The sequence below is a fragment of the Pristiophorus japonicus genome, chromosome 4 (genome assembly GCF_044704955.1).
Source record: "Pristiophorus japonicus isolate sPriJap1 chromosome 4, sPriJap1.hap1, whole genome shotgun sequence".
In the NCBI taxonomy this organism is placed as follows: Eukaryota; Metazoa; Chordata; class Chondrichthyes; family Pristiophoridae; genus Pristiophorus; species Pristiophorus japonicus.
Genome location: NC_091980.1, coordinates 124,793,999 through 124,818,981, shown reverse-complemented (window position 1 = coordinate 124,818,981; position 24,983 = coordinate 124,793,999). Strand labels below are relative to the sequence as shown.

At 45.2% G+C, this 24,983-nt stretch overlaps 1 protein-coding gene across 1 annotated transcript in view; it reads left to right on the top strand.

The window, feature by feature from the left end:
- Positions 1-5,633: 5,633 nt before the first annotated feature.
- Positions 5,634-24,983, top strand: part of LOC139262488 (B-cell receptor CD22-like) — a gene marked incomplete at its 5' end in the record, with an annotated part of 35,446 nt that continues 16,096 nt past the window's right edge. Inside the window, 3 exons of the mRNA XM_070877668.1 lie at positions 5,634-5,970; positions 15,009-15,317; positions 22,878-23,156. Coding sequence (XP_070733769.1) covers positions 5,634-5,970; positions 15,009-15,317; positions 22,878-23,156 — 925 coding nt within the window. The remainder of the gene's footprint in view (positions 5,971-15,008; positions 15,318-22,877; positions 23,157-24,983) is intronic.

Here is a 24,983-nt window from a genome sequence, read left to right as displayed (position 1 = left end):
AGTGTTGCCTGTTCATTTAACATTACAAAATGTCAACTTGCTGCGCAGCATTACCATTTCAAAGCCTTTTACAAAATGACCATATTAATGTTCTGGTTTGCATTGATTTTTTTTATATATGTAAAGAATTACTCAGCTTTTTTGACCTTTGAGGTTTTAATCACTTGGTCAACAGACAAACAGATCATACAGCACAAAAGGAGGCCACTCGGCCCCTCCTGCCTGTGCCTTGGGATAAGAGTTACTCTCTGCACTTCTCTCCAGCACCGCTCTGCTTTCACACAATGAGGGTTTCTCCTCCCTTGCACCATTTCAAATGAGCAAGGATCCAACTGTAAGTAAAATTTGGGTTTTTACAAGTATGAGTCTTTTTTTTTGCTTTAAGGAAAGCTGAGTGTTTTATGTAACAGGAATGTTAGTAATTCTGCTTCCCGTGGGCAAGTCAGATTCTTGCGATGGGAAAATTTGGCGTCAATTTGGGCTCATTTGCATGGCAGTTTTATGCTTCAAGGTCATTTGTTTTGAGATGCATTGTTTCTCAATTGTCAACAGATGCTGCGTGTTCACAGCAGCAGTATGTTGTCCTGTGAAGTTTAACTGAGCTTGACAGTGGGTAAAAGAATGAAAGGCTTGCATTTATATAGTGCCTTCACGACCCAAAGAGCTTTATAATCATTGAAGTACTTTTTTTTGAAGTGCAGTCACTGTTGCAATGTAGAAAACGCGACAGCCAATTTGTGCACAGCAAGGTCCCACAAACATAATAATGAGCAGATAATCTGTTTTAATGATGTTGGTTGAGGGATAAATGTTGGTCAGGACATCGGGGAGATCTCCTCTGCTCTTCTTTTAAATAGTGCCATAGGATGTTTTAGGTCCACCTGGGAGAACAGATGGGGTCTCGGTTTTACATCTCATCATAAATTCAGCTATTGTCGCTGCAGCACTCTCTCAGCACTGCACTCAAGTGTCAGCCTAGATTATGCGCGCAGGACTTTGGAGTGGGACTTGAATCCTACCAGCTGAGCCATGACTGGCCCATCCAGTGCTGAGTGGGATGCCAAGCCATACAGACTAAGAAATCCAGAAGTCTGACACTTGGTTTGGGTTGAGTTAACAGAGTAGTGGGAGCACTACAAATACCCTCAGCACTCCTGGACTAAGGAGGGGATCAAACCTGGCAGGGTTCCTGCTCACAAATACTATTCAATGTGTTGGAAGCAGATTGGGTGAGGATGGCATCAGCCTTGGCTGGCACATGATGGGCCACTTGAGCCAGGTACCAGAGGGGCGTCAGCACCTGTGGAAGTCAGCAAGAGTTAGAGGAAACTACGAGGGGGCAAAAGCAGTCCTAACTACAGCTCCACTGAGAATGGGGTAGATTTTGATTGGGCCCAGATTCGCCGCTGAGCGACCAGTGGGAACCTGAACCGAGGGGCCTCATAATAGGTGGAAATCGATCCTCGGGCCTCATCAGCAAAACTCGGCGTGAGCTGCTAGAGCTGGTTACGCAGCTCGCCTGAGCGAGGAGATCAATACCGGGCCTTGCCGGCAGTGGCCTCAGGTAGGTCCCGGGGAAGAGGGATTGGAACAGGGTATCAGGGAGGGAGATTGGAGCAGCCAATGGGGGAGGGGGACTGGAGCGAGTTATGAGGGAGGGGGCTTGGAGTGGAGGAGGGTGAGGGGATTGGAACGGGTCATGGAGAGCGGAATTGGAGCGGGTTACAGAGCACGGGGGATTGGAGCGGGTTATGGGAGAGGGGGATTGGAGCGAGTTATGGGAGAGGGGGATTGGAGTGGGTTATGGGAGAGGGGGATTGGAGTGGGTTACAGAGCGAGGGGGATTGGAGTGGATTATGGGAGAGGGGATTGGAGTGGGTTATGGGAGAGGGGGATTGGAGCGGGTTACAGAGCACGGGGGATTGGAGTGGATTATGGGAGAGGGGGATTGGAGCGGGTTATGGGAGAAGGGGTTTGGAACTAAATATTCACGCTTTGTGCCTGATTTACACCCAAAAAACAAATGCATCCTGATTTCTATCCCAATAATTCAAAGTAACTTGGACAAGTACAAGACTGTGACTGTAGGAACTCCATTACTGTGAAATTTTAGCGATTTAAAGGAAGTCTGAGTCCTCTTTAAAAAAAAACAATTGCAGATACTACAAGGGGGCGTAGTCTCAGGGAGGGCAGGTGTAAATACCGTGTACAGAGGGTGAATGTATGGGATGGACTGCTAAGGGATTGTATCAGCAAGTTCAAAGTCAGATTGTGCACCTGGAGACAGGTAAAAAGAATGATTTGCATTTATATAGCACCTTTCACAACCTCATGCCTTAAAGCTATGCCCCCTTGTTCTGGACTTCCTCCATCAAAGGAAATCATTTCTCTCTAGTTACCCTATCAACTCCTTTAATCATCTAAAACACCTCAATTAGGTCACCCCTTAATTTTCTGCACTCAAGTCAATGCAAACCTAGTCTCTGCAACCTGTCCTCATAATTTAACCCTTTAAGCTTGGTATCATTCTGGTGAAACTCCAATGGGTGAAGTCACGCTGTGTGATATTAGTAACAAATACATTAACAGATGAAAGTAGCAGTAAAGGAAATATGTTTAAATGGATTAGAATGCACATACAGAACACCTTTATCCATTATTTTAACTGGGGCCTTGGTCTATGTATTTTGAACATTAAAACAAAAGTAAAATACTGCAGATGCTGCAAATCTGCCATAAAAACAGAAAGAGATGGAACCACTCAGCAGGTCAGGCAGTGCCGTGGAGAGAGAAACAGAGCTAACATTTCAGGTCGATGACTTTTCATCAGAACTGGTTTTAATATTAACATGCTCACTGATAATAGCCTGATTTTGACCCTTGTATTAAAACAGGCTTCTAATCTGATCTGACGTTCCCCTAAGGTTGACAGGCTTAAGGATCGATCGTCCATAATTAGCTGCTAATTCGTTGTGAGGTAACTGCTTCGACTGGTTAGTCCTAAACCGCTCAATCCCAGAAAGTTCCAGTTACCTTATCTGCTGAAGTGGCTGATCTCAGCTCGGGCACTATAATCAGTCCCTTGAACTAGGGTCACTGCCCCAGATTGCTATCCAGTTACCCACTGCTGGAAAGTGTTTATATGCTGGCATTAGACAAAGGCAGGTCCAAGCTCAGCTACGATGCCTGCCACAGTCAAATTGCCTGTCACACACCAAGAGTGGCCAATCAGGGTGAGATACTAAAGCAGTCTACCCTGTGTAAGTTGCAGCAATAACTGGGGGAGTGTGGAGAATTTCAACCACGCATAATGGTAGAAAAGCACAGAGCTGTTTTTGTTTCACAAAATCTGAATTTGTAACATTTCTTTTTCGAAAAAATGATTATTATTTCAGCCCTGCAGTTCCATGACATCAAGTCGTGCAAAGGAGAGGAGTTAGAGTCAGAAAGTACAATGAGAGTTCAGTGTTTGGTCTGACAGATGTGGGAGTTCGCGCAACATCCATTGCTAAACACGATTTAAATCATCTCTTTGTTGACTGTGGTCCATTGTCTATTGTGCAGGTATCAATGCGTCTGATTGTCCCCAGCTGCTGTGTGTACATGTCCCATCGAGGCTGAGGTCTACACAATGAGCACATCACGCTGCACCCTGGCACTTATAGCCGTGTGTCTCATCCAGGGTAAGTATCCAATTCTGCCAATCACTATGCCTAAGCTTTAGAGATCATAGGATGTTACAGCACAGAAAGAGGCCATTTGGACCATTGTGCCTGTGCCAGCTCTTTGAAAGAGCTCCCCAATTAGTCCCACTCCCCCCTGCTCTTTCCTCAGCCCTGAAAATTTTTGCTTTTCAGGTATGTATTCAATTCCCTTTTGAAACTTACCATTGAATCTGCTTCCAACGCACTTTCAGGCCATGCATTCCAGATCAGAATAACTTGCTTCATTAAAAAATGTCATCTCCTCATCCCCTCCGGTTCTTTTGCCAATTATCTTAAATCTGTGTCTTCTGGTTACTTGATCGCTCACCAATGGAGGCAGTTTCTTCTTATTTACTCACACATTTTTATGATCTGGAATGCACTGCTTGAAAGGGTGGTGGAAGCAGATTCAATAGTAACTTTCAAAAGGGAATGGGTTATATACTTGAAAATGAAAAATTTGCAGGGTTGAGGGGAAAGTGCAGCGGTGTGGGACAGCAGGATTAATTGAATAGCTCATTCAAAGAGCTAGCACAGGCATGATGAGCCGAATGGCCACCTTCTGTGCTGTAAGATTCTATGATTCTATGATATGCTATCAAAATCCTCTTTGAACACCTCTATTAAATCTTCCCTTAACCTTCTCTGCTCCAAGGAGAAAAATCCCAGCTTCTCCAGTCTCTCCACATAACACATATATTTTCCTTTGTTGTTAGTTATTTTCTACCCCATCTTTCCTGACTGTTGCTGGGCTACAACCCCATGGGTAATGGTCACCCTCATCTACTTGGCCATTCTTCGCATACTAGCCCAAGCTGGGCTCATGTGAGGGGAGGAGTCCATCCAAAATTCACAACCTGGGCCACTTGCATGGCCTGTGCAGCTTCCAACCCCCTTAGCAGGGCCTTGCAGTGGGATCCAGAATGCTAAAACAGGACCAAAGCTGCAAGTCCCTATACTCCTGATTACCATCCAGTGACCCCTGCTGGAATGTCCGAGTGTTTGTGGGACATCAAATGAGGACTGGATCGGACATTACTGTGATGCCCTCTGTGGTAGAATAGATCGCGGGGTCAACTCACAAGTAAAGAATGGCCACTCGGGCAGAGTGTCGGAAGGACTGCTGCCACCTGAGGAACTGTACCCTGATCGCAATCAGTTCCTTAAAGGGAGAATGTTGGAAAAAAATTAATGTTAATTTACTATAGATGTCGGTTAATTATTTTTACTCAGCTGTATGTGTTGGTTTGCGATTACCTCACTATTAATTGGAAAGTGCTCTGTTAATTTGTCATCAGTTATTTAAGAATCGCTTCATGTTTATGTTCACTGCCTTATGGACGAGACCAATTATAGCAAGCTAATCTGGGTGATGCGGTGGGTCAAAAGGTTGGTTGTTCATATGGGATCTGGATTCAGAGCCTGATGGACAACAGTTTCCTCTGTCTCCTGGCTGTAAGGGCACTGCGTGAAATAATGGGCATGGACGCGAACTGCCCCTCGTTCAATACTAATCCGCAGGGTTAAGAAAGAAAGAACATGCATTTATATAGCACCTGTGTGTCAACACTGGGTGCAGACGAGGTCGGGTGCCTTCCCAAGGCACTACCTACTGACACTCCTGGGCTCCTGTGTGAAGGATGGCCAATGGGCTGAGGTATCCAAAGGGCAATGGAATCATACCAAGCTGGAGTCAGCCCCTTCCGGAGGGCTGGGCAGAAAACATTTATAGGAAAGCAACGTTGCAGGGATTTTGGAGGACTTTAAATCCATATCATAGCATCGACTCTGACTTGTGCCCTTATAACCAGATATTGCCCCATTACAGGGCAACAGTTAGATTCAGACTGAATCACAGCCAAATGATGAGAAGTCGTGACCTTCCTATGTTTCATCCCTGCAGGGTCAGTGTGCCAGTGGTCGGTCACGGTCGATAATTCTGTTTTCGTTTGGGAAGGAGAGTCCGTGATATTGAACTGCTCCTTTCAGTACCCTGACCCACTCCGAGACCCCTCCACTGTAACAGCCAGGTGGCTTAAGAATTCTCCCTTTCCAAATAACAACCAGGCCGCTGAAATATACAACAGCAGGAACTTGGAGAGAGTGTCACCCGACGTGCAGCTAATCGGAGATCTGAACGAGAGAAACTGCACCCTGCAGATTGAGAACATCCACAAAGCGGACACCGGGATTTACTACTTCAGATTTGAACTGGGTCAGGGCAACAACTGGTCGGGAGAAGATGGGATCAATGTCCATGTATATGGTAACCTGCAATTTTTGAATTTTGTATCGATTTTGTCAAAAAAGGAAAAACTTGGCAATTACAGGCCAGTCAGTTTAATGCCTGCAGTGGGAAGCTTTTAGAAACAATAATCCAGGAGAAAATTAACAGCCACTTGGACAAGCATAGACTAATAAAGGAGAGCCAGCATGGATTTGTTAAAGGCAAATTGTGTTTGACTAACTTGATAGTGTTTTTTGATGAAGTAACAGAGAGGCTGGATGAGGGCAGTGCAGTTAATGTTGTGTGTATGGACTTTCAAAAGGAGTTTGATAAAGTACAACATATTAGGGTTGTTAGCAAAATTGAAGCCCATGAGATAAACGGGTTTGTAGCAGCATGGATATACTATACAGTATAAATGAACACGAGGCCCATATTTGAGAGAAGGTCACTCTGTGAACAGTAACCTTTATTTGCCAGCACTGAAGTGCAGAAGGTGGGTGGAGTTTCCCCTTTTATACCTGAAGGTCCAGGTTAGGAGTGTCTCCCACCTAGTGGTCAGTGTTCTCATGGTGTACAACTTAGGTCAGTTTATACATGGGTTACAATGACAGTTGAATACATGACATCACCTCCCCCGCAAAGTCTTATTGGATCACAGGTTAAGTCTCTCTGGTAGTTTACGCTCCCTTGTAGAGCGCCTGAGTTGGGGCTCCAGTTGTTGGGCGCTGGCCTGAGTGTCTGCTGTTTGCGGTGCCTCAGGCCTGTCCGGACTGCCACAGTGACTGGGCTCTCCTCCACTTGGTTCCGGTGTTCGGTCACCTGTGGTGGAGTGAACTCTACATCGTGTTCTTCCTCTGCTTCTTCTATGGGGTTGCTGAACCTCCTTTTAGTTTCATCCACGTGTTTGTGGCAGATTTGTCCATTGGTAAGTCTAAATACCAGAATTCTATTCCCCTCTTGGCAATTACAGTGCCTGCGAGCCATTTGGGCCCTGCAGCGTAGTTGAGGACAAAGACAGGGTCATTGACATCAATACATTGTGCCCTCGCATTCATGTCATGGTAGTCACATTGTGACCGGTGCCTGCTCGCAACAATTTCTTTCCTGGTGAGGTGTATAAGGGATAACCTGGTTTTGAGCATCCTTTTCATTAGCAGCTCTGTGGGTGGAACCCCTGTGAATGAGTGTGGTCGGGATCTATTGGCCAACAAGAGGCGTGATAAGCGGCTTTGTAGGGAACCCCCTTGGATTCTGAGCATCCCCTGTCTGATTATCTGCACTGCTCATTCCGCCTGGTCATTTGAGGCCGGCTTGAACGGTGCCATTCTGACATGGTTGATACCATTTTCTGCCATGAAGTCCTGGAATTCAATGCTTGTAAAGCACAGGCCATTGTCGCTGACCAAGACGTCCGGTAGACCATGGGCGGCGAACATTGCCCATAGACTTTCTACCGTGCCAGAGGATGTGCTTGAATTAAGAATGTCACACTCGATCCATTTGGAGTAGGCGTCTACTACAACCAAAAACATTTTTCCCATGAAAGGACCTGCGTAGTCTACATGGATGCGTGACCATGGCTTGGCGGACCAGGACCAGTGGCTAAGGGGGGCTTCCCTGGGCGCATTGCCTAGCTGGGCACACGTGTTGCACCTGCGAACACAAAGTTCCAGGTCTGCATCTATCACTGGCCACCAAACGTGTGACCTGGCAATTGCCTTCATCGTGACAATGTCCGGGTGCTCATTGTGGAGTTCTCTGATGAACACCTCTCTGCCCACTGGGGCAAGACTACTCGGTTTCCCCATAATAAGCAATCGGCCTAAATCGAGAGTTCATCCTTGCGCCTGTGAAATGGTTTAAATTCCTCAGGGCATGCCCCGTACGTGGCTGCCCAGTCCCCATTCAGGACACATTTCTTGACGAAAGACAGTAGCAGGTCTCTATTTGTCCAGACTTTGATCTGACGGGCTGTCACGGGTGAGCCTTTGCTTTCGAAAGCTTCAACAGTCATGACCATCTCAGCAGCATGCTCGGTTGCCCCCTCGGTGGTGGCTAGTGGGAGCCTGCTGAGTGCATCGGCACAGCTTTCAGTGCCAGGTCTGTGCCGAATTGTACAGTCATAGGTGGCTAACGTGAGTGCCCACCTCTGTATGCGGGCCGACGCATTTGCATTTATGGCCTTGTTGTCGGCCAAAAGGGTTGTAAGGGGTTTGTGATCTGTCTCCAGCTCAAATTTCCTGTCAAACAGGTACTGGTGCATTTTTTTTACTGTATATACACATGCAAGCACTTCCTTTTCTACCATCCCGTAGTCCTTTTCTGCTTGGGACAGACTTCAGGGCATAAGCTACCGGCTGTAACTGACCATTGGCATTAACATGCTGCAACACACACCCGACCCCATAGGACGATGCATCGCATGTTAAAACAAGTTTCTTACATGGGTCATATAGCGTTAACAGATTGTTGGAGCATAATAAATTGCGTGCTCTATCAAAAGTCCTTTCCTGGCTGTCACCCCAGACCCATTCGCGACCTTTGCGTAGGAGCACGTGTAGCGGCTCTAACAGCATGCTCAATTTGGGAAGAAAGTTATCAAAATAGTTCAGTAGCACCAGGATGAATGCAGCTCCGTCGTGTTATGGAGTCTGGGTGCTCTCTGGATCACTTCCGTTTTGGATGCAGTAGGTCTGATCCCGTCTGCTGCTACCCTCATCCCCAGGAATTCTGCCTCTGGAGCTAGGAAGACGCACTTCGCCTTTTTCAGTCACAGACCTACCCGGTCCAGTCTACGTAGCACCTCCTCCAGGTTGTGGAGGTGTTCTTCAGTATCGCAACCCATGATGAGGATGTCGTCTTGAAAAACCACCGTCCTTGGAATCGACTTGAGGAGGCTTTCCATATTTCGTTGAAAAATCGCGGCGGCCAAGCGAATCCCGAACGGTCTTCTGTTGTACTTAAACAACCCCTTGTGTGTCGTGATGGTGGTCAGCTTCTTCGACTCACTCGCCAGCTCCTGGGTCATGTAAGCTGAGGTCAGGTCCAATTTTGAAAAAAGTTTCCCACCGGATAGCGTCGCAAAGAGGTCCTCCGCTCTCGGTAGCGGGTACTGGTGTTGGAGTGATGCCCAATTGATGGTGGCCTTGTAATCACCACATAATCTGACCAACCCATCCGCCTTGAGCACCGGCACAATCGGGCTCGCCCAGTCACTGAATTCGACTGGCGAGATGATGCCTTCCCTCAGCAGGCGGTCCAATTCGCCTTCTATCTTTTCCCGCATCACGTATGGCACCGCTCTGGCCTTGTGGTGTACTGGCCTGGCGTCCGGGTTTATGTGAATCACTACCTTGGTCCCCATAAAAGTGCCAATGCCGGGTTGAAATAGTGAGTCAAATTTGTCCAGGACCTGTGAGCATGATATTCGCTCCACAGAAGAAATTGCATTGACATCGCCCTATTTCCAGTTCATGACAGCAAGCCAACACCTCCCCAGCAATGCGGGACCATCCCCCGATACAATCCAGAGTGGCAACCTGTTCTCCGAATCTTCGTGGTTCACGACTACCGTGGCGCTGCCTAGCACCGGAATGATCTCCTTTGTATATGTGCGTAGCTGGGCGTCAATCGGCAATAATTTTGGCCTCCTGGCCTTGGACGCCCACAACTTGTCGAACTGTTTGATACTCATCAGGGACTGGCTGGCCCCCATGTCCAGCTCCATTGATGCTCTGATGTCATTGAGGAGCACTTTCATCATTATCAGTGGCATCCTGGTGTATGAACTGTATATGTGCTCCACATGAACTCGCTGAACATAAGCTTCCAGCGATTTCCCCCAGTGTCCATTTGGCCTCATAGGCCTTACATCGGGCCCGTCCTCCTGTATATCAACCTGGCTGCAGGCTTCCTGCACATATGCGCCAAGTGACCGCTGACGTTGCAGTTTCTGCAGGTATATTGCTAATACCTGCAAGCTCTGGCTGTGCGTTTGCCTCCACACCTCCAACATGAGCCGTTGTTGGAAACAAAAGATCCATTACCAGTCGATCGTCTCTGACAGTCTCTGTAAATGTCCTTAAGCGCATCATTGACAGGTGTTGATGGCCCCATTACTAGCCGCATTGTCCCTTGCGATGGCATGAATCGCCATTCAGCTAGCCATTGTCCCTGTTGAATTCCCCCTTTGGGTTCGACTACATGCTCGGGCATGTCCGATTGCCCCTGTCTGCCTGGAGAACTGTGTGCCGCGTTAACAATGTTGACTCCCTGTCCATTTGCTGCATTTAAACCAAGATTTTTGTCAAACATCATTCTGGTCTCTTCCTCCCCTGATATAAATGTCTGGGCCATCAAAGCCGCCATTTCCAGGGTCAAGTCTTTGGTCTCAATCAGTTTCCTGAAAACCCCAGCGTGACCGATGCCCTCAATAAAAAAGTCTCGCAGCATCTTCGCTCTGCATGCATCTGGGAACTTACATAGGCTCGCCAGTCGCCGGAGGTCTGCCACGAAGTCTGGAACGCTTTGCCCTTCTCGCCGCCGGTGCGTGTAAAACCGGTTTCTCGCCATGTGCATGCTGCTCGCCGGTTTAAAGTGTTCCCCGATCAGCTTACTGAGTTCTTCAAAAGTCTTGTCAGCCGGCTTCTCTGACGCTAGAAGGTCCTTCATCAGGGAGTACATCCAGGATCCACAAACCATCAGGAGATGAGCCATGCGTTTGTCAGCCGAATCCTGTCCCAGCCATTCCTTAGTGATGAAACTTTGCTGTAGTCTCTCAATAAAATCGTCCCAATCATCACCAACACAGTACCTCTCATCTATGCTGCTAGTGGCCATGCTCGCGTGGTTTAAATCCCAGTTTCTCATCGCCAATAATATGTCCTTAATATACAGTATAAATGCACACGAGGCCCATACTAGAGAGAAGGTCACTCTGTGACCAGTAACCTTTATTAGCCAGCACTGAAGTGCAGAAGGTGAGTGGAGCTTCCCCTTTTATACCTGAAAGTCCAGGTTAGGAGTGTCTCCCACAAGTTCACCACCTAGTGGTCCGTGTTCTCATGGTGTACAACTTAGGTCAGTTTATACATGGATTACAATGACAGTTGAATACATGACAGTTGGCTAAGGGATAGAAAACACAGTTATGGTGAATAGCTGTTTTTCGGACTGACGTTCCTCAAGGTTCAGTACTAGGACCACTGCTGTCTTTGTTATACATTAATGACTTGGACTTGGAGGTACAGAGGACAATTTTGAAATTTGAAGATAACACAAAACTTGGAAGTGTAGTAAACAGTGAGGAAGATTGTAATATACTTCAAGAAGATCTAGATAGATAGACTGGTGGAATGGGCGGTCACATGGCAGATGAAATTCAACGTAGAGTGTTGTGAGCTGATATTTTTTGTTAGGAAGAATGAGAGAGACCATACACACTAAATAGTACAGGTTTAAAGGGGGTGTAAGAACCAAGAGACCTGGGGGTGCTTGTGCACAAACCTTTGAAGGTGACAGGACAGGTTAACAAGCAGTTAACAAAGCATGTGGGATCCTGGACTTTATAAATAGAGGCACGGAGTACAAAAGCCAGCAAGTTATGCTAAATCTATATAAAACACTAGTTTGGCCCCAGCTGGAGTATTCTTGGCACCAAACTTTATAAAGAGCATGAAGGCTTTGGAGAGGGTATAGAAGAGATTTACTTGAATAGCTCCAGGGATGAGGGACTACTATTATATGGATAGACTAGCGAAGCTGGGATTGTTCTTCTTGGAGCAGAGAAAGCTAAGAGGAGATTTGATAGAGATGTTTAAAATCATGAAGGATTTAGATAGAGTAAATAAAGAGAAATGGTTTCCAATGACTGAAGGGTCATTAATGAGAGGGCACAGATTGAAGGTGATTCGCAAAAGAACCAGAGGTGACATGAGGTCAAACCTTTTTACGCAACGAGTGGTTAGGATTTGGAATTCACTGCCAGATAGGGTGATGGATATAGATTCAATAGGAGCTTGCAAAAGTGATTGGATAAATAATTGGAGAAAAAATTGCAGGGATATGGGGAAAGAGTAGGGGAGTGGGAGTAACTGGGTTGCTCTTCAAAAGAGCCAGCACAGACCTAATGGGCAAGTGGCCTCCCTCTGTGCTGTACAATTTTATGATTCTATGATTCTATGAAAGAACATGTGTTTATATATCACCTTTCATGACCTCACGACATCCCAAAGTGCTTTCCAACCAATGAAGTACTTTTGAAGTGTAGTCACTGTTGTAAGAAAATGTGCCAATCAATTTGTGCACTGCAAGGTCCCACAAACAGCAATGTGATAATGACCAGATAACCTATTTTTATTACTGTTGATTGAGTGATAAATATTGTCCAGGACATTGTAATGTAGGAACAGCATGGTGTGGGATGTCAGTGCTGGGGAATGAAACATCAATGTTGGCACCCAGTGACAGTGTCAAGCACTTCCAGAGTGATTGGATGCAAGCCTAGATCTACCAGTGTGAGTGCAGGTAACAACAATAACTTGTAGTTAGATAGCCCCTTTAATTCAGTAAAACTTCCCAAACACTACACAGGAGAGTTATAAAACGAAACCTGACACAGAGCCACATAAGGAGAAATTAGGGTAGATACCCAAAAGCTTGGTAAAAAGAAGTAGGTTTTAAGGAGCGTCTTAAAGGAAGAAGGAGAGGTAGAGAGGCAGAGCAGTTTAGCGAGGTAATTTCAGAGCTTAGGGCCTTGACAACTGAAGGCATGGCCACCAATGGTTGAGCGATTATAATCAGGGATGCTCAAGTGACCAGAATTAGAGGAGCATAGATATCTCGGGGCATTGTGGGGCTGGAGGAGATTACAGATAGGGAGGGGCGAGGTCATGGAGGGATTTGAAATCAAGGATGAGAATTTTAAAATCAAGATGTTGCTTAACCGAGAGCACAGAAGTGATGGGTAAACGGGAGTTGGTGTGAGTTAGGACACAGGCAGCAGAGTTTTGGATGAACTTAAGTTTACAAAGGGTAGAATATGGGAGGCCAGCCAGGAATGCATTGGAATAGACAAGTTTCGAGGTAACAAGGGCATGGATGAGGGTTTCAGCAACAGATGAACTGAGGCAGGGACGGAGTTGGGCGATATTGCGGACGTGGAATTAGGCGATCTTAGTTATGGCGCGGATGTGTGTTCAGAAGCTTATTTCAGGGACAAATATGACACCAAGGTTGCGAACAGTCTGGTTCGGCCTCAGACAGATGCTAGGGAGAGGGATGGAATCGGTGGATAGGGAATGGAGTTTGTGGCGGGTACCAGAGACAATGGCTTTGGTCTTCCCAATATTTAGTTGACCTGAATGGTTAGAAGCAGATGGAATCGACTGGGAGTATACTGCTTGTACACTATTGTTCTCAGACAGTTCATTAGCATGGTGGCTCCAGATTTCAGATGTGGGTGGGTATAGGAAGCGCAAAAATGACGAGCACTGAAAATTGTGCAAGGGTCAAATTTAAAGGCATGGGAACAGTGAAAGGAAAGTGGCACAATAGTGTGGTAAAAATTCTAGCACTCATTGGAAAGGCTCAAAAAGCATTTCAACAAATCAGCCAAGGCTCAAGAAGAAACAGGCAAGAAGGGAATTCCAAGGTTCAGATCTGACTCCACATTGAAGAATAGTGCAGCCAGGCATCCTGTTTGGCCTTGTTTAGCAACCTTTGATGTGCTGCATGAGCTGGCGTTGCAAGCAGGGTGGACCTCTTTGCCATCCGATGGCACCGGCTGCCCGGGTCAGCATTTCAACGTGAGTGTCAGGAGACTGAGTCGGGTTGGAGTCTGCAGCTAATTGGCACTGTCATTGACTGTGCCAGTTCCAAGCCACATGGTAGCTACAGGTGTCCTAGAACTAGATGACGCAGCTTTGCATCTGGATCTCTGCTGATCCACGCCCTGTGAAAATCGTTCCCCACAGTCAACACCAGGTATGCCCTGCAATGTCTTCAGATGTGGTCGATGATATTTTGGCAGCTGTGACCAATCACAGGATGTTGGGTGGTTGGTCACCCTGGCAAGCCTGCCTTCATTCATTCTGCCTCCGATGAAGCACCCATCCAACATTAGGGCTGGTCAGGCATTTGTGTATATTAGAGATGGCTTTTGTCAGCTTCTCCTTGGGAATAGGATCCTTTCCTTAACATAACTGTCTTTTGAATATCCTTGTGTATATGCAGCATAGCTGGATAGCTAATTCACGTAGAATTCATTAAGAATCACCGTCTTGCACACCAGAACATTGGGAAATGGCACGTAGGACATCCCTGCTGCCATGTTGATATTGAAATGAGGTACCCTCCTGTGGTAGTAGCGCGCCTCCGCTGGCCATTTGGAAATGGCGGTGGGAAGTGGGTTGGGCTCTAAGGTGGTGAAATTTACGGTGGATCAGAAATCCATTCTAAGCCGCTTGATTTACGCCGGAACATTGGGCTGTCCGAATCGGACTATCTAGGTCGCAGAATAGAGCTTCTTTTAACTTTGTCGTACTCAGAATCACACCACACCCTACTGTGCCAGCATGGCATTGCTCCACTTTCCACATCTGCCAATCTGTGACCTCTTAGAGTGCATCTGTGGACTAGAATCTCTGTTTGAGGTATCAGTCTGTTCAATGTCCAACTCATTAATTTGAGATTCCACTGTCCCCCATTTCAAGTCTCAGGTGGTGCTGAATGATTTAGTCATTGATTCTTGGGATGTGGGTGATTTATTTATTGTCATCAATAGTGGCTAGCTGGGCCACTTCAGGGGCATTAAGAGTTGGCCACATGGACCATGGTTTCAGCAGCAGATGGGCTGAGGCAGGTGTGGAGATGGGCAATATTATAGTGATAACTGCTGATACAATCGTCTGATGCTAAACCATTAATTTACCAGATCCAGTGCAGGGACATCTGTTGTACACACATTGCATGTTGAGGACCAGGAACAATATTGCACAATTCTTCCTTATTTCTCTGACTTATACGTTTTCTGAAGTATTCGTTTTATAAGCTTGTTCCATTTTTCTACTGTACAGGTCGCCCTACGAAACCATATATATCTGTCCCGGAAGAAGTGCTTGAAGGTGACGAGATGGTGACTTTGACCTGTTCTTCCACCAACATTGACCAAAGGGGGAGAGCCACTCTGAGCTGGGATGGTATTTCTGATCTGACAGACTGGGTTCCTAGGTCGGAAGAACAGTGGGCTGGATATTCCTGGTCACTCACGAGTAACTTTGCATTCATCCCATCTTACCAACATCACAACCAGCTCATCAAATGTATGGTTAATTACATACCATACCCATACTCCGATGAAACCTACTTAACACTGCAAATAAGATGTAAGTTCACACAGCTTTTAAATGCCTCTCAATAACAAAAAAAGCCCCAGGGCACAATAATGGTCCTGGTTACAAAATTTTCTATCAAGGCTATTAATGATTTGTTTAAACAAGAGAAATATCATGAAATCTTATAAATCTATAATTGATCAATGTAGAGCAAAAGGACAAAGATTTTATTTAAATGCTGGGACTATTGTTGTCTGATTAGTCACAGTGCACGCTGATTTTTAGTGCTGGGGTGGTTCCCCTATATATTGTGGTCAAAACGATAGGGGTTAACTTTGGGGATGGATGGAAGGAGAGAAGAAGAAGGAAATCGGACAGAAAGCACATTGGGATCAAGGGAGGAAGGAAGTCAGGGAAGAAGGAAGTAAGAGAGCAAGCAGGCAGGTATGAAGGGTGGGAAAGAGGAAGGGAGGATGCCAGGAAGGCAGAAAAGAAAGGAGGGAGGGAGCAAGAGAGAAGGACTATATATCTCTGGTGGTATTAAAAGAAGTAAGTGAGGAAACTGTAGATGCTCTAGTCATGATCTTCCAAAACTTTCTTAATTCTGGAATTGTTCCCTTGGATTGGAACATTTAAAATGTTGTTTTATTATTTAAGAAGGATAGGAAATGAAAGGTCTGTGGCTGTGATATTTGGCAGTTCTGCACCAGTAGTTAAGCCCGGCTTGGAGAAAAAAAATGCCGGCTACCTCCTTTCTGGCCACTTGCGACACAGCTTGTTCTGTTTGCCATCTTGGCGAGGGCGATAGCGTGGGAGGGACATGTATGCACCGGCCATGTGCAGAGTAGGCAGACTTTCTGCTTTGACCGCTCATGGGTCTTCCAATTCCTGGTTGTCTGGTACATCCTCCACAATTTGGCGATCATGAGGGAGCAGCCCTTGCCACACGGGTTCTGCGACCACCTCAGGAGGAGGAGGAGGAGGAGGAGGAGAAGGAAGGGAGGAGATAGCCTGCAAATCTCTGTTCCAGACGGGCTTTCCATGAGTGCATCATCAGAATCCGGTTCCCCTGAATGAATCCCCAGATCCCTGTTGCTCACCACCTCCCTACCTTACCATCCCTCTGTCACGGAAAATCACAGCGTCCTCTTGACCACAATGATGAAATGAAAGCCACCACAAAACAAACATTCCAAACATAATTTATAAATAATTAATTCCAAAGCTACATTACAAAGTCAACTAATCACCCTTGTGCATTCCCTTAGAGTCTGTTTTTCATGTACCTTGGCTTATCCTAGTGCTCCTACAACATGCTACCACAATGGCTGCAGTATGGCTGGTGAAAGGTTGGTGCCCGGTGACTCACCACGTGCAGATCCCACCTCGATACTACCCACTAAAGTTCCTGCAGTGCAAATTTCTGAGCTGGTGCTGGGAGTGTCAGATTGAGACAGTGTCTCTCTATCACTTACCTCCTCTCGTTCTTCATGCACTGTCTGGATTGGTTGGAGTTCTTGGGTATCTGAAAGGAGAAAGGGATAAAGACCAGGTTGTGGTGAGGGGAACGGTGGGGGAAGCAAGATGTGCATGTTTGCCCCATCAGCAGCTTCTGAGTGAGAAGAGATTGTGGGATGAGGGGGAAGTGGGATGTGAGAAGGATTATGTATCAGCATACCATCATCATCAATGTTTTCAGCTTCACCAATCTCCACAGTCTCAGTGACGGCCCCAGAACTGTCTCCTCCAGCTGCATCAGGTTCTGCTGCAGTGCCCGCCCCCTGTCGGTTACGTGCCACCTTGACCTACAAGAGAAAGGGAAGTGTGTCAGTGAGTGTAGTGCAATGTGCTTGAGTGATGCCCCTGTCATGGTTGAATAGCTGTCATTGTGTGCAAGGTGTGAGAAGTGGGTGTGAGGCTTGCAATACTAGTGTGTGAGGGTGAGGTGAAGCTATGATTGTGAGGTATGAGTCATGATTGCTAAAGGCTGTTGGTAGGTGAGTGATGGGGGTATGATGCATTGAGCAGTGTGTGAGGCTAATAGTGCGTTGATAAGACATGCCATTTGAAGTTGCATTTACTGACCTTGACCACTTATCTAAACTTCTTCTGGCACTGGATCCAGGTCCCGGGGGGAAAAGACTGGTGGCACTGATTGTTTCAGCAATTTGCACCCACTTCCTTTGTACAGTCTGTCTGGAGGGCCTCCTGACCCCCTGCAGGTAGAGGACCTGTCTCCTCCTCGCGATCCCCTGCATTAAGGCCTTCAGTGCCGCATCCGAAAACTGAGGTGCCCTTTCTCTGCCCTGTTGCGACATTGGTAACTTCCCCTTTCCTTAGCTCCACTAAGACTGATGTGCTTCTTTCAAAAGACACATCTTCTTTAAGAAGTGCAGACAACATTTCACTCTGCAGGCAACTTTTAAATAGAGATCACACTTCCCATGAAATTGGACCCCCTGTTGAGCGTTGGGTCAAGCAGCAGCACTGGGCTCAGTGCTTCAGTCACGTTAATTATCAGACAGCACGAATTTCTTACAATAGGCAGTTCGCGCATCATTATCCCCATGCCCATTTCTGGGCCTTATTAAATTTAGCTCCCCGTTAGTTCAATGTCTGTTGTTGGGAGGTTACTAGAATCTGTTTTTAGGGACATAGTGACTGAGCACTTGAACAATTATAAACTAATTAGCGAGATCCAGCATGGGTTAATAAAGGGTAAATCATGTCTAAGACATTTTTTTTGAGAAGGTAACTAACGTGGTAGATCAGAGACTGTCTAAGAATGTTATTTATATAGACTTCCAAGAGGCATTCGATAAGGTTTCACATACAAGATTGCAAACAAAAATGAGAGTGCATGGAATTGGAGAAAGTTATTGGCTTGGATAGGGAGTTGGTTAAGAAGTAGTAGGCAGAGAGTACGGATAATGGGCAACGGTCCCTTTAAGCTGCGCAGCTGTGCAGCGCTCGAGGGATCCGCGCAGCCAGCTTGCCGGCTTTTTAATGTAAAAAACGTGCATGCGCAGTATTTTGAATGGCCCACGCAGCCCCTTAAAGGGGCCGCACAGCTCAAAAAAAATTAGAGGGAACATTGATAATGGGTATATACTCACATTAGCAGGATGTGACTAGTGGAGTCTACCAAGAATCTGTACTAAGGCCTCAACTTTTCGTTTTTATTTATGAATGACTTAGATGAAGGAATAGATAGCTGTATATCCAAGTTTGTTGATGACACCAAACTTGGTAGCACAGTCAGTAGTGTAGATTGGAACAGAAAGTTGCAAAAGGATATATTAAGTGAGTGGGCAAAACTGTGGCAGATGGAGATCAATGTGGGGAAGTGTGAGGTCATCCACTTTGGACCAAAGAAAGATAAGTCTGAGTATTTTCTAAATGGTGAGAGGCTAGGAACTATGAGTAAGAGTGATTTAGGGGTCCAAATACAGAAATTGCTAAAAGCTAGTGGACATGTAGAATAAATAATCAAAAAGCTAATAGAATGTTGGCCTTTATCTCAATAGGGCTGGAATACAAAGGAGCGGAAGTTATGTTACAGCTGTACAGAGCTCTGGTTAGATCCCATGTAAAGTACTGCCCAATTCTGGGTACCCCACCTCAGGAAGAATATATTGATCTTGGAACCGGTGCAGCACAGATTCACCAGATTGATACTGGGGCTAAAACAGTTAAATTATGAGGACAGGTTGTATAGACTAGGCTTGTATCCCCTGGTATATAGAACGTTAAGGGGGGATCTAATTGAGATGTTTAAGATGATTATCGGATTAGAACAGTAAATAGAGAGAAACTCCCAGAGGAAATAGAATCCGGAAGAAAATCTAGGTTGGCACTCCAGTGCAGTACTGAGGGAGTGCTTCACTGTTGGATGTGCTGTCCTTTGGATGAGATGCTGAACCAAGGCCCCATCTGCCCTCTCAGACCTTAAATTTAGAGTTGGGCTGTACAGGGTGATGTACATGCAATGGTATCCCTTGTACCTACAGGTGGTGTGTTATGGTGTGTATCGATATGTCTGGTACCTATAGGCAATGTATTGTTTATAACATGCAGTGGTATCCCCAGTACCTACAGTGGCTGTTTTGTGTATTAATATGTTGTATTTTATCTTCTACTTACTGGTGATGTGTTATATATAAACATTTAATGGTATCTCTGCTATCCACAGCTGATGTGGTGTATATAAATATGCAGTGGTATACCTTGTGATTACAGGTGATGTAATTTGTATAAATATGGATTAGTTCAAAGAAAGACTTGCATGTATATAGCGCCTTTCACAACCACTGGACATCTCAAAACACTTTACAGCCAATGATGTACTTTTGGAATGTAGTCACTATTGTAGTGTAGGAAATGCGGCAGCCACAAACAGCAATGTGATAATGACCAGATAATCTGTTTTTGTTATGTTGATTGAGGGATAAATATTAGCCAGGATACTGGGGATAACTCCCCTGCTCTTCTCCGAAACAGTGTCATAGGATCTTTTATGTCCATCTGAGAGAGCAAACAGGGCCTCGGTTTAATGTCACCTCTGAAAATCAGCACCTCCAACAGGGCAGCACTCCCTCAGTAGTGCACTGGAGTGTCAGCCTATATTGTTGTGCTCAAGTCTCTGGAGTGTGACTTGAACCCACACCCTTCTGAATCAGAGGTGAGAGTGCTACCCACTGAGCCACAGTTAACACTTCGTAACCTTGTACCTGCAGGTGGTTTACTGTGTATCAATATGCAGTGGTATCTGATACCTGCACGTGCTGTGTTGTCTATAAACAGCACAAAATCTAGGTTGACACTCCAGTGCAGTACTGAGGGAGTGCTGCGCAGTCAGAAGTGCCCTTTTTTGGATGAGACACTAAGCTGAGCCCCATCTGCCCTCTCAAGTGGACGTAAAATATTCCATGGCACTATTTCGAAGAAGAGCATGGGAGATCTCCCCAGTGTCCTGGCCAATAGTTATCCCTCAACCAACATCACTAAAACAGATTATCTGATCATTGTCACATTGCTGTTTGTGGGAGTTTGCTGTGCGCAAATTGGCTGCCGTGTTTCCTACAGTGACCACTTCTGTTCTATTGGCTGTAAGCTGCTGTGGGGTGTCCTGAGGTCATGAAAAGTGCAATATTATTGCAAGTTCTTTCTTTCTGTCTTTTGGGTGGCCTACAGGTGACAAGTTATGTATAAACATACAATGGTATCTCTGGTACCTACAAGTGGTGTGTTCTGGTAGCTACAGGCGATATGCTGTGTCTAAATATTCAATGGTATTCCTTGTACCTACAGGTTGTGTGTTTTGTATAAATGTGCATTGCAATACTTTATACCTAAAGGTGGTGTGCTGTGTATAAATACGCCGTGGTATACCTTGTGACTACAGATGGTGTGTTGAATATAATCATTTGTCAGTATCTCCCATATCCCAAGTACAATTAGAATTCAGACTTATTATTAATAAACAAATCAACCAGTGCTGCTTCAGAAATATTGGATAACTACTTTGCCTTAGCTTTTACTAAAGATGCTAACAGAATAGACATTTCACTAGAGGAGGCGCTTAAAAAGAATATTAATACAGTTGGGATAGAAAGGGAGAAAATAATTGACAGACTAGCAAAACTAAAAGAGGATAAAACAGCAGGTCCGGATGTTATGCACCCACACATATGCAAGGAGACTTGGAAGAAGATAGCAGACATACTAGGTTATATATAAAAGTTCCATAGAAGCGGGGAAAGTGCCAGAGGACTGGCGGACAGCTAATGTTGTTCCTATATACAACAAAAGAGATAGAACAAAACCTGGGATCTATAGACCAGTCAACTTAACGTCAGTGAAGGGAAAGAAACTGGAATCTATACTAAAAGAAGTGATGGAAGAAAGTATAATAAAAAATATATAGAGACAGAAAATATAATAAAAAATAGCCAGCATGGATTCCAAAAGGCTAAGTCATGCTTAACTAAACGGTAACAGAAAGAGTAAACAAGGGTAATGTGATAGATGTCATATAATTGAATTGTCAAAAGGCCTTCAATAAGGTACGACACAGAAAGCTCATGACAAAGGTTAGGGCATGTGGAGTCAGGGGACCAATAGCTGAATGGATAGCAAATTGGCTAAAAAAATATAGAAAGCAGAGGGTTATTCAGATTGGAGGAAGGTAGAAAGCAATGTTCCACAAGGGTCTGTGCTGGGATCACTGTTAGTTATAACTTACATTAATGATTTGGATTTACGAACAAGTAAGTCAATATCAACATTTGTAGATAATATCAAACTGGGGGTTATAGCTAACTATGAGGAAGAATGCAACACAATAAAAGAAGACTTTTGAACACTTGTAGACTGAGCAGTTAAATGGCAAATGAACTTTAACATAGATAAATGTGAGGTGATGCACTTTGGTAAGGAAAATAGAAACAGCACCTACACCTTAGAAAATAAGAAACTGAATGGGGTAGAAGAGCAAAGAGATCTAGGGATACAGGTGAACAAATCATTAAAAGCAACATCCCAGGTCAGAAAATCAATTAAAAATGCCAACAAAACATGGGGATTTATTTCCAGGGATTTGGAATTCCAAAATAGTGAAGTTATGTTAAGTTTGTATAGGACCCTGGTCAGGCCGCATTAGAGTACTGTCTCGATCCTATAAAAAAGACATAGAAGCATTGGAGAAAGTGCAAAAAAGATTTACAAGGATGGTAGCAGAACTGAGGGCTATTGGGAAAGATTGAACAAGTTGGGGCTTTTTTCTTTAGAAATGAGAAGACTCAGAATGGTGAGCTGATAGAGGATTTAAAATTATGAATGGGTTGGAGAGGGTGGAGAGAATGTTTGCACTTGTGGGAGAATACAAAACTAGGGGCCATTAATACAATATAGTTATTAATAAATCTAATAGTGAAATGGGGAATAATTTCTTTACTCAGAGTGGTTAGAATGTAGAAATTGTTACCACAGGAAGTGGTTGAGGCAAAAAGCTTAGAAGCTTTCAAAAGGAAACTAGACAAGTACATGAGGGAAAAGGGAATAGAAAGATATGCTGAAAGGCTGCAATGAGGCAGATTGAAACGTGTGTGGAGTATAAGCACTGACTAGTTGGGCCGAATGGCTTATTTCTGTGCTGTATATTCTATATAATTCTATGTAGTGGTATACTTTGTACCTACAGGTGATGTGTTCTGTGTAAATATACTGTGGTATTTCTGGTACCTACAGATGGAGTATTGTGTATAAATATTCAGTAGTTTACCTTGTACCTATAGGCAGTGTGCTGAGTATACACATGCAGCAGTTTACTTGGTATCTACAGGTAGTGTGTAGTGTATAAATATGCAGTGGTAAACCCTGGCACTGAGTTGGTGTAATCTGGATTGAGGGCATCACCGATATCTAAATTTTAAATTTAATAAATCCAAAACTTTTCTGTAGTTATACCGATGACTGCCATTTTAGTGATTGACACTATTAGCCACAACAGACTCCTCTTATTCCCCATTATATCATCACCCACTAACTATAATGTAGTGTTTCAAATACTTTAAATGCCACTGACCAGTGATCATTTTTTTGTAACTCTAGATCCTCCAAAAAACACAGTCCTCCTCGTGAACGGATCACAGGAAGAAATAAAAGAAGGTGACTGTGTTACACTTGTGTGTGTCGGCAACAGTTTCCCTGAAGCGAACTACACCTGGTATAAGAAGGACCGGTCCACAAATAGAACAGAGATTCTGAAAACGGCAAGCAACAATATCTTATTCTCAAAAATAACAAGGAAGAATTCTGGATACTACAACTGCATGGCCACAAATTATTTGGGAAGCAGTTTGTCTTCAGAGGTGGAAATTGATGTGCAATGTGAGTATTTGGGTTTTTGGATGCCTAAAGTTTAAAGGAAGTATTTGGAGGGTATGGTAGTGTGGTGGTTATGGTACTGGACTACTTTACCACCATGTGAAAGTTGTAATGCAATACATCTGGTAACGTTCGATCTGACACATCACGAGTCTAGAAAGTGACCGTGACACATGCTGGATTGTTGTTAAAGACCCATATTGCTGACTCGTGTCCTTTAGAAAAGAAGGCTTGCCATCCCTGCTTGGTGTGGTTTACATGTGACTTTCTCTCACATCTAGAGGGCTTCTGACCATGGCCTTTTGATTGGAAATTGTTGTGGTCGTATTGAGAACTGCCCCTGAGCCTCAGTCAGTATCACTCTATCAGCAGGCAGCAACAGGTCTAGCAAAGTGCCATCACTTATTTTGAGGTGGCCAGCTTGCGTAAATGCTGGGAGCTTATCTAATAGGTCTTTCCTGTGGGGCACAGTCTTACACAGCGGAGCCCCACATCTTCACAGAGACCAGCTCCCGATATCATGAGTGAAAGGGCGGAGAGCATAACAAGACCAAGGGGGGGAAATTGCATCGCATCTTGTTTGGGGGCGGTAACAGCTGCAAGGTGGGATTTCCTGAGTCAGCCGCAGAAGTCCCGCCCCGCAAACTAAATTCGGGTTACCGTCTCCGAGAGCAAGTGGAGTGCAAAATAACATGCTTCACTTGGCTCTATGGGTCACGAGTGGGACAGGAGGAATCCGAGAGGGGCGCAGCGCTATGCGGTGGGATGCGTAGCGCTGCCGCGTAGAAAGGTCCCTTTCCTTCATTAAAGGGGAGGGCCAAGCTGCCGACTCGGCAGATCCCTACCTGGACCACGGAGAGGGGGTGCCATGGCATCTGGCCAGCTCTCAAGCGGAGTGCCGGACTGCAAGATGGCGGCACAGACCCCACGATCCACCATGCAATGGGTCGCGACCGGTAAATCGGCCGATTTTGTTTGTAAAGCGCCACCTCCCCTTTAAATTTTGCCCTGCATATGGCCTACAGCCCGCCCGGCACAGCTTCAGGGGGTGCACCTGAATTTTTGCTCCGGGGCAAAAACGGGTCGCTGCACAAAGTTATAACGTCATCAACGCCGGCACAGTGGAGCGGGGTGTTACCGGTTACCACCGCGGCTAAACTCCTGCAGAACTTTGCGGGAGTCGTTAGTGGCACAGCGCCCGGGCAAAAAGGCATTTGCAACCTGGGCTAGCTAACGGGAGGTGCAAACGCCCCAAATTTCTCCCCACAGGAATCTAGTCAAATGTAGAAAGCACCTTGTTTGCTGGCAATGAGTAGGTGGGGACAGCGGCTTTGTTTGGGTTGGGAGTGTCCAACTTTCTCTTCCCCCATGATAGCTTGGCTAAAATGTGCAATTCATCCCACAGAGAATCAATTGTGTCATTCCGCATCCAACCAGTCTATGATGCCAACAAGTCACGCCTCTGTGTTTCAAATTAATTATCCAAATTTCCTCTCTGCGCTGCACCCACCAAGTCCAATACATCCAGGAATAACAATAGGGAAGTGTGCTCCATATTATTTTGTTCCCATTTGGTTTAGTAATCACAAATACTTCCAGCTTTTCAACTAGCACTGGGGCAGAAAATGAAAGACGGACAAAGCAAATAAGATAAACACCAGTTGTTGAGTAGAATTGTGGTTTTGTATTAAAAGGTTGGGTTCTACTTCCTAAAGGTTTGTGATATCCATTGTAACCCTATTCTTATACATATTCTACGAAAAATAATTCTTGTCATGAGGAGCCATCAAGGTAAAGAGTAACAATGAAGAGGAACTGGAAGACTTCTCC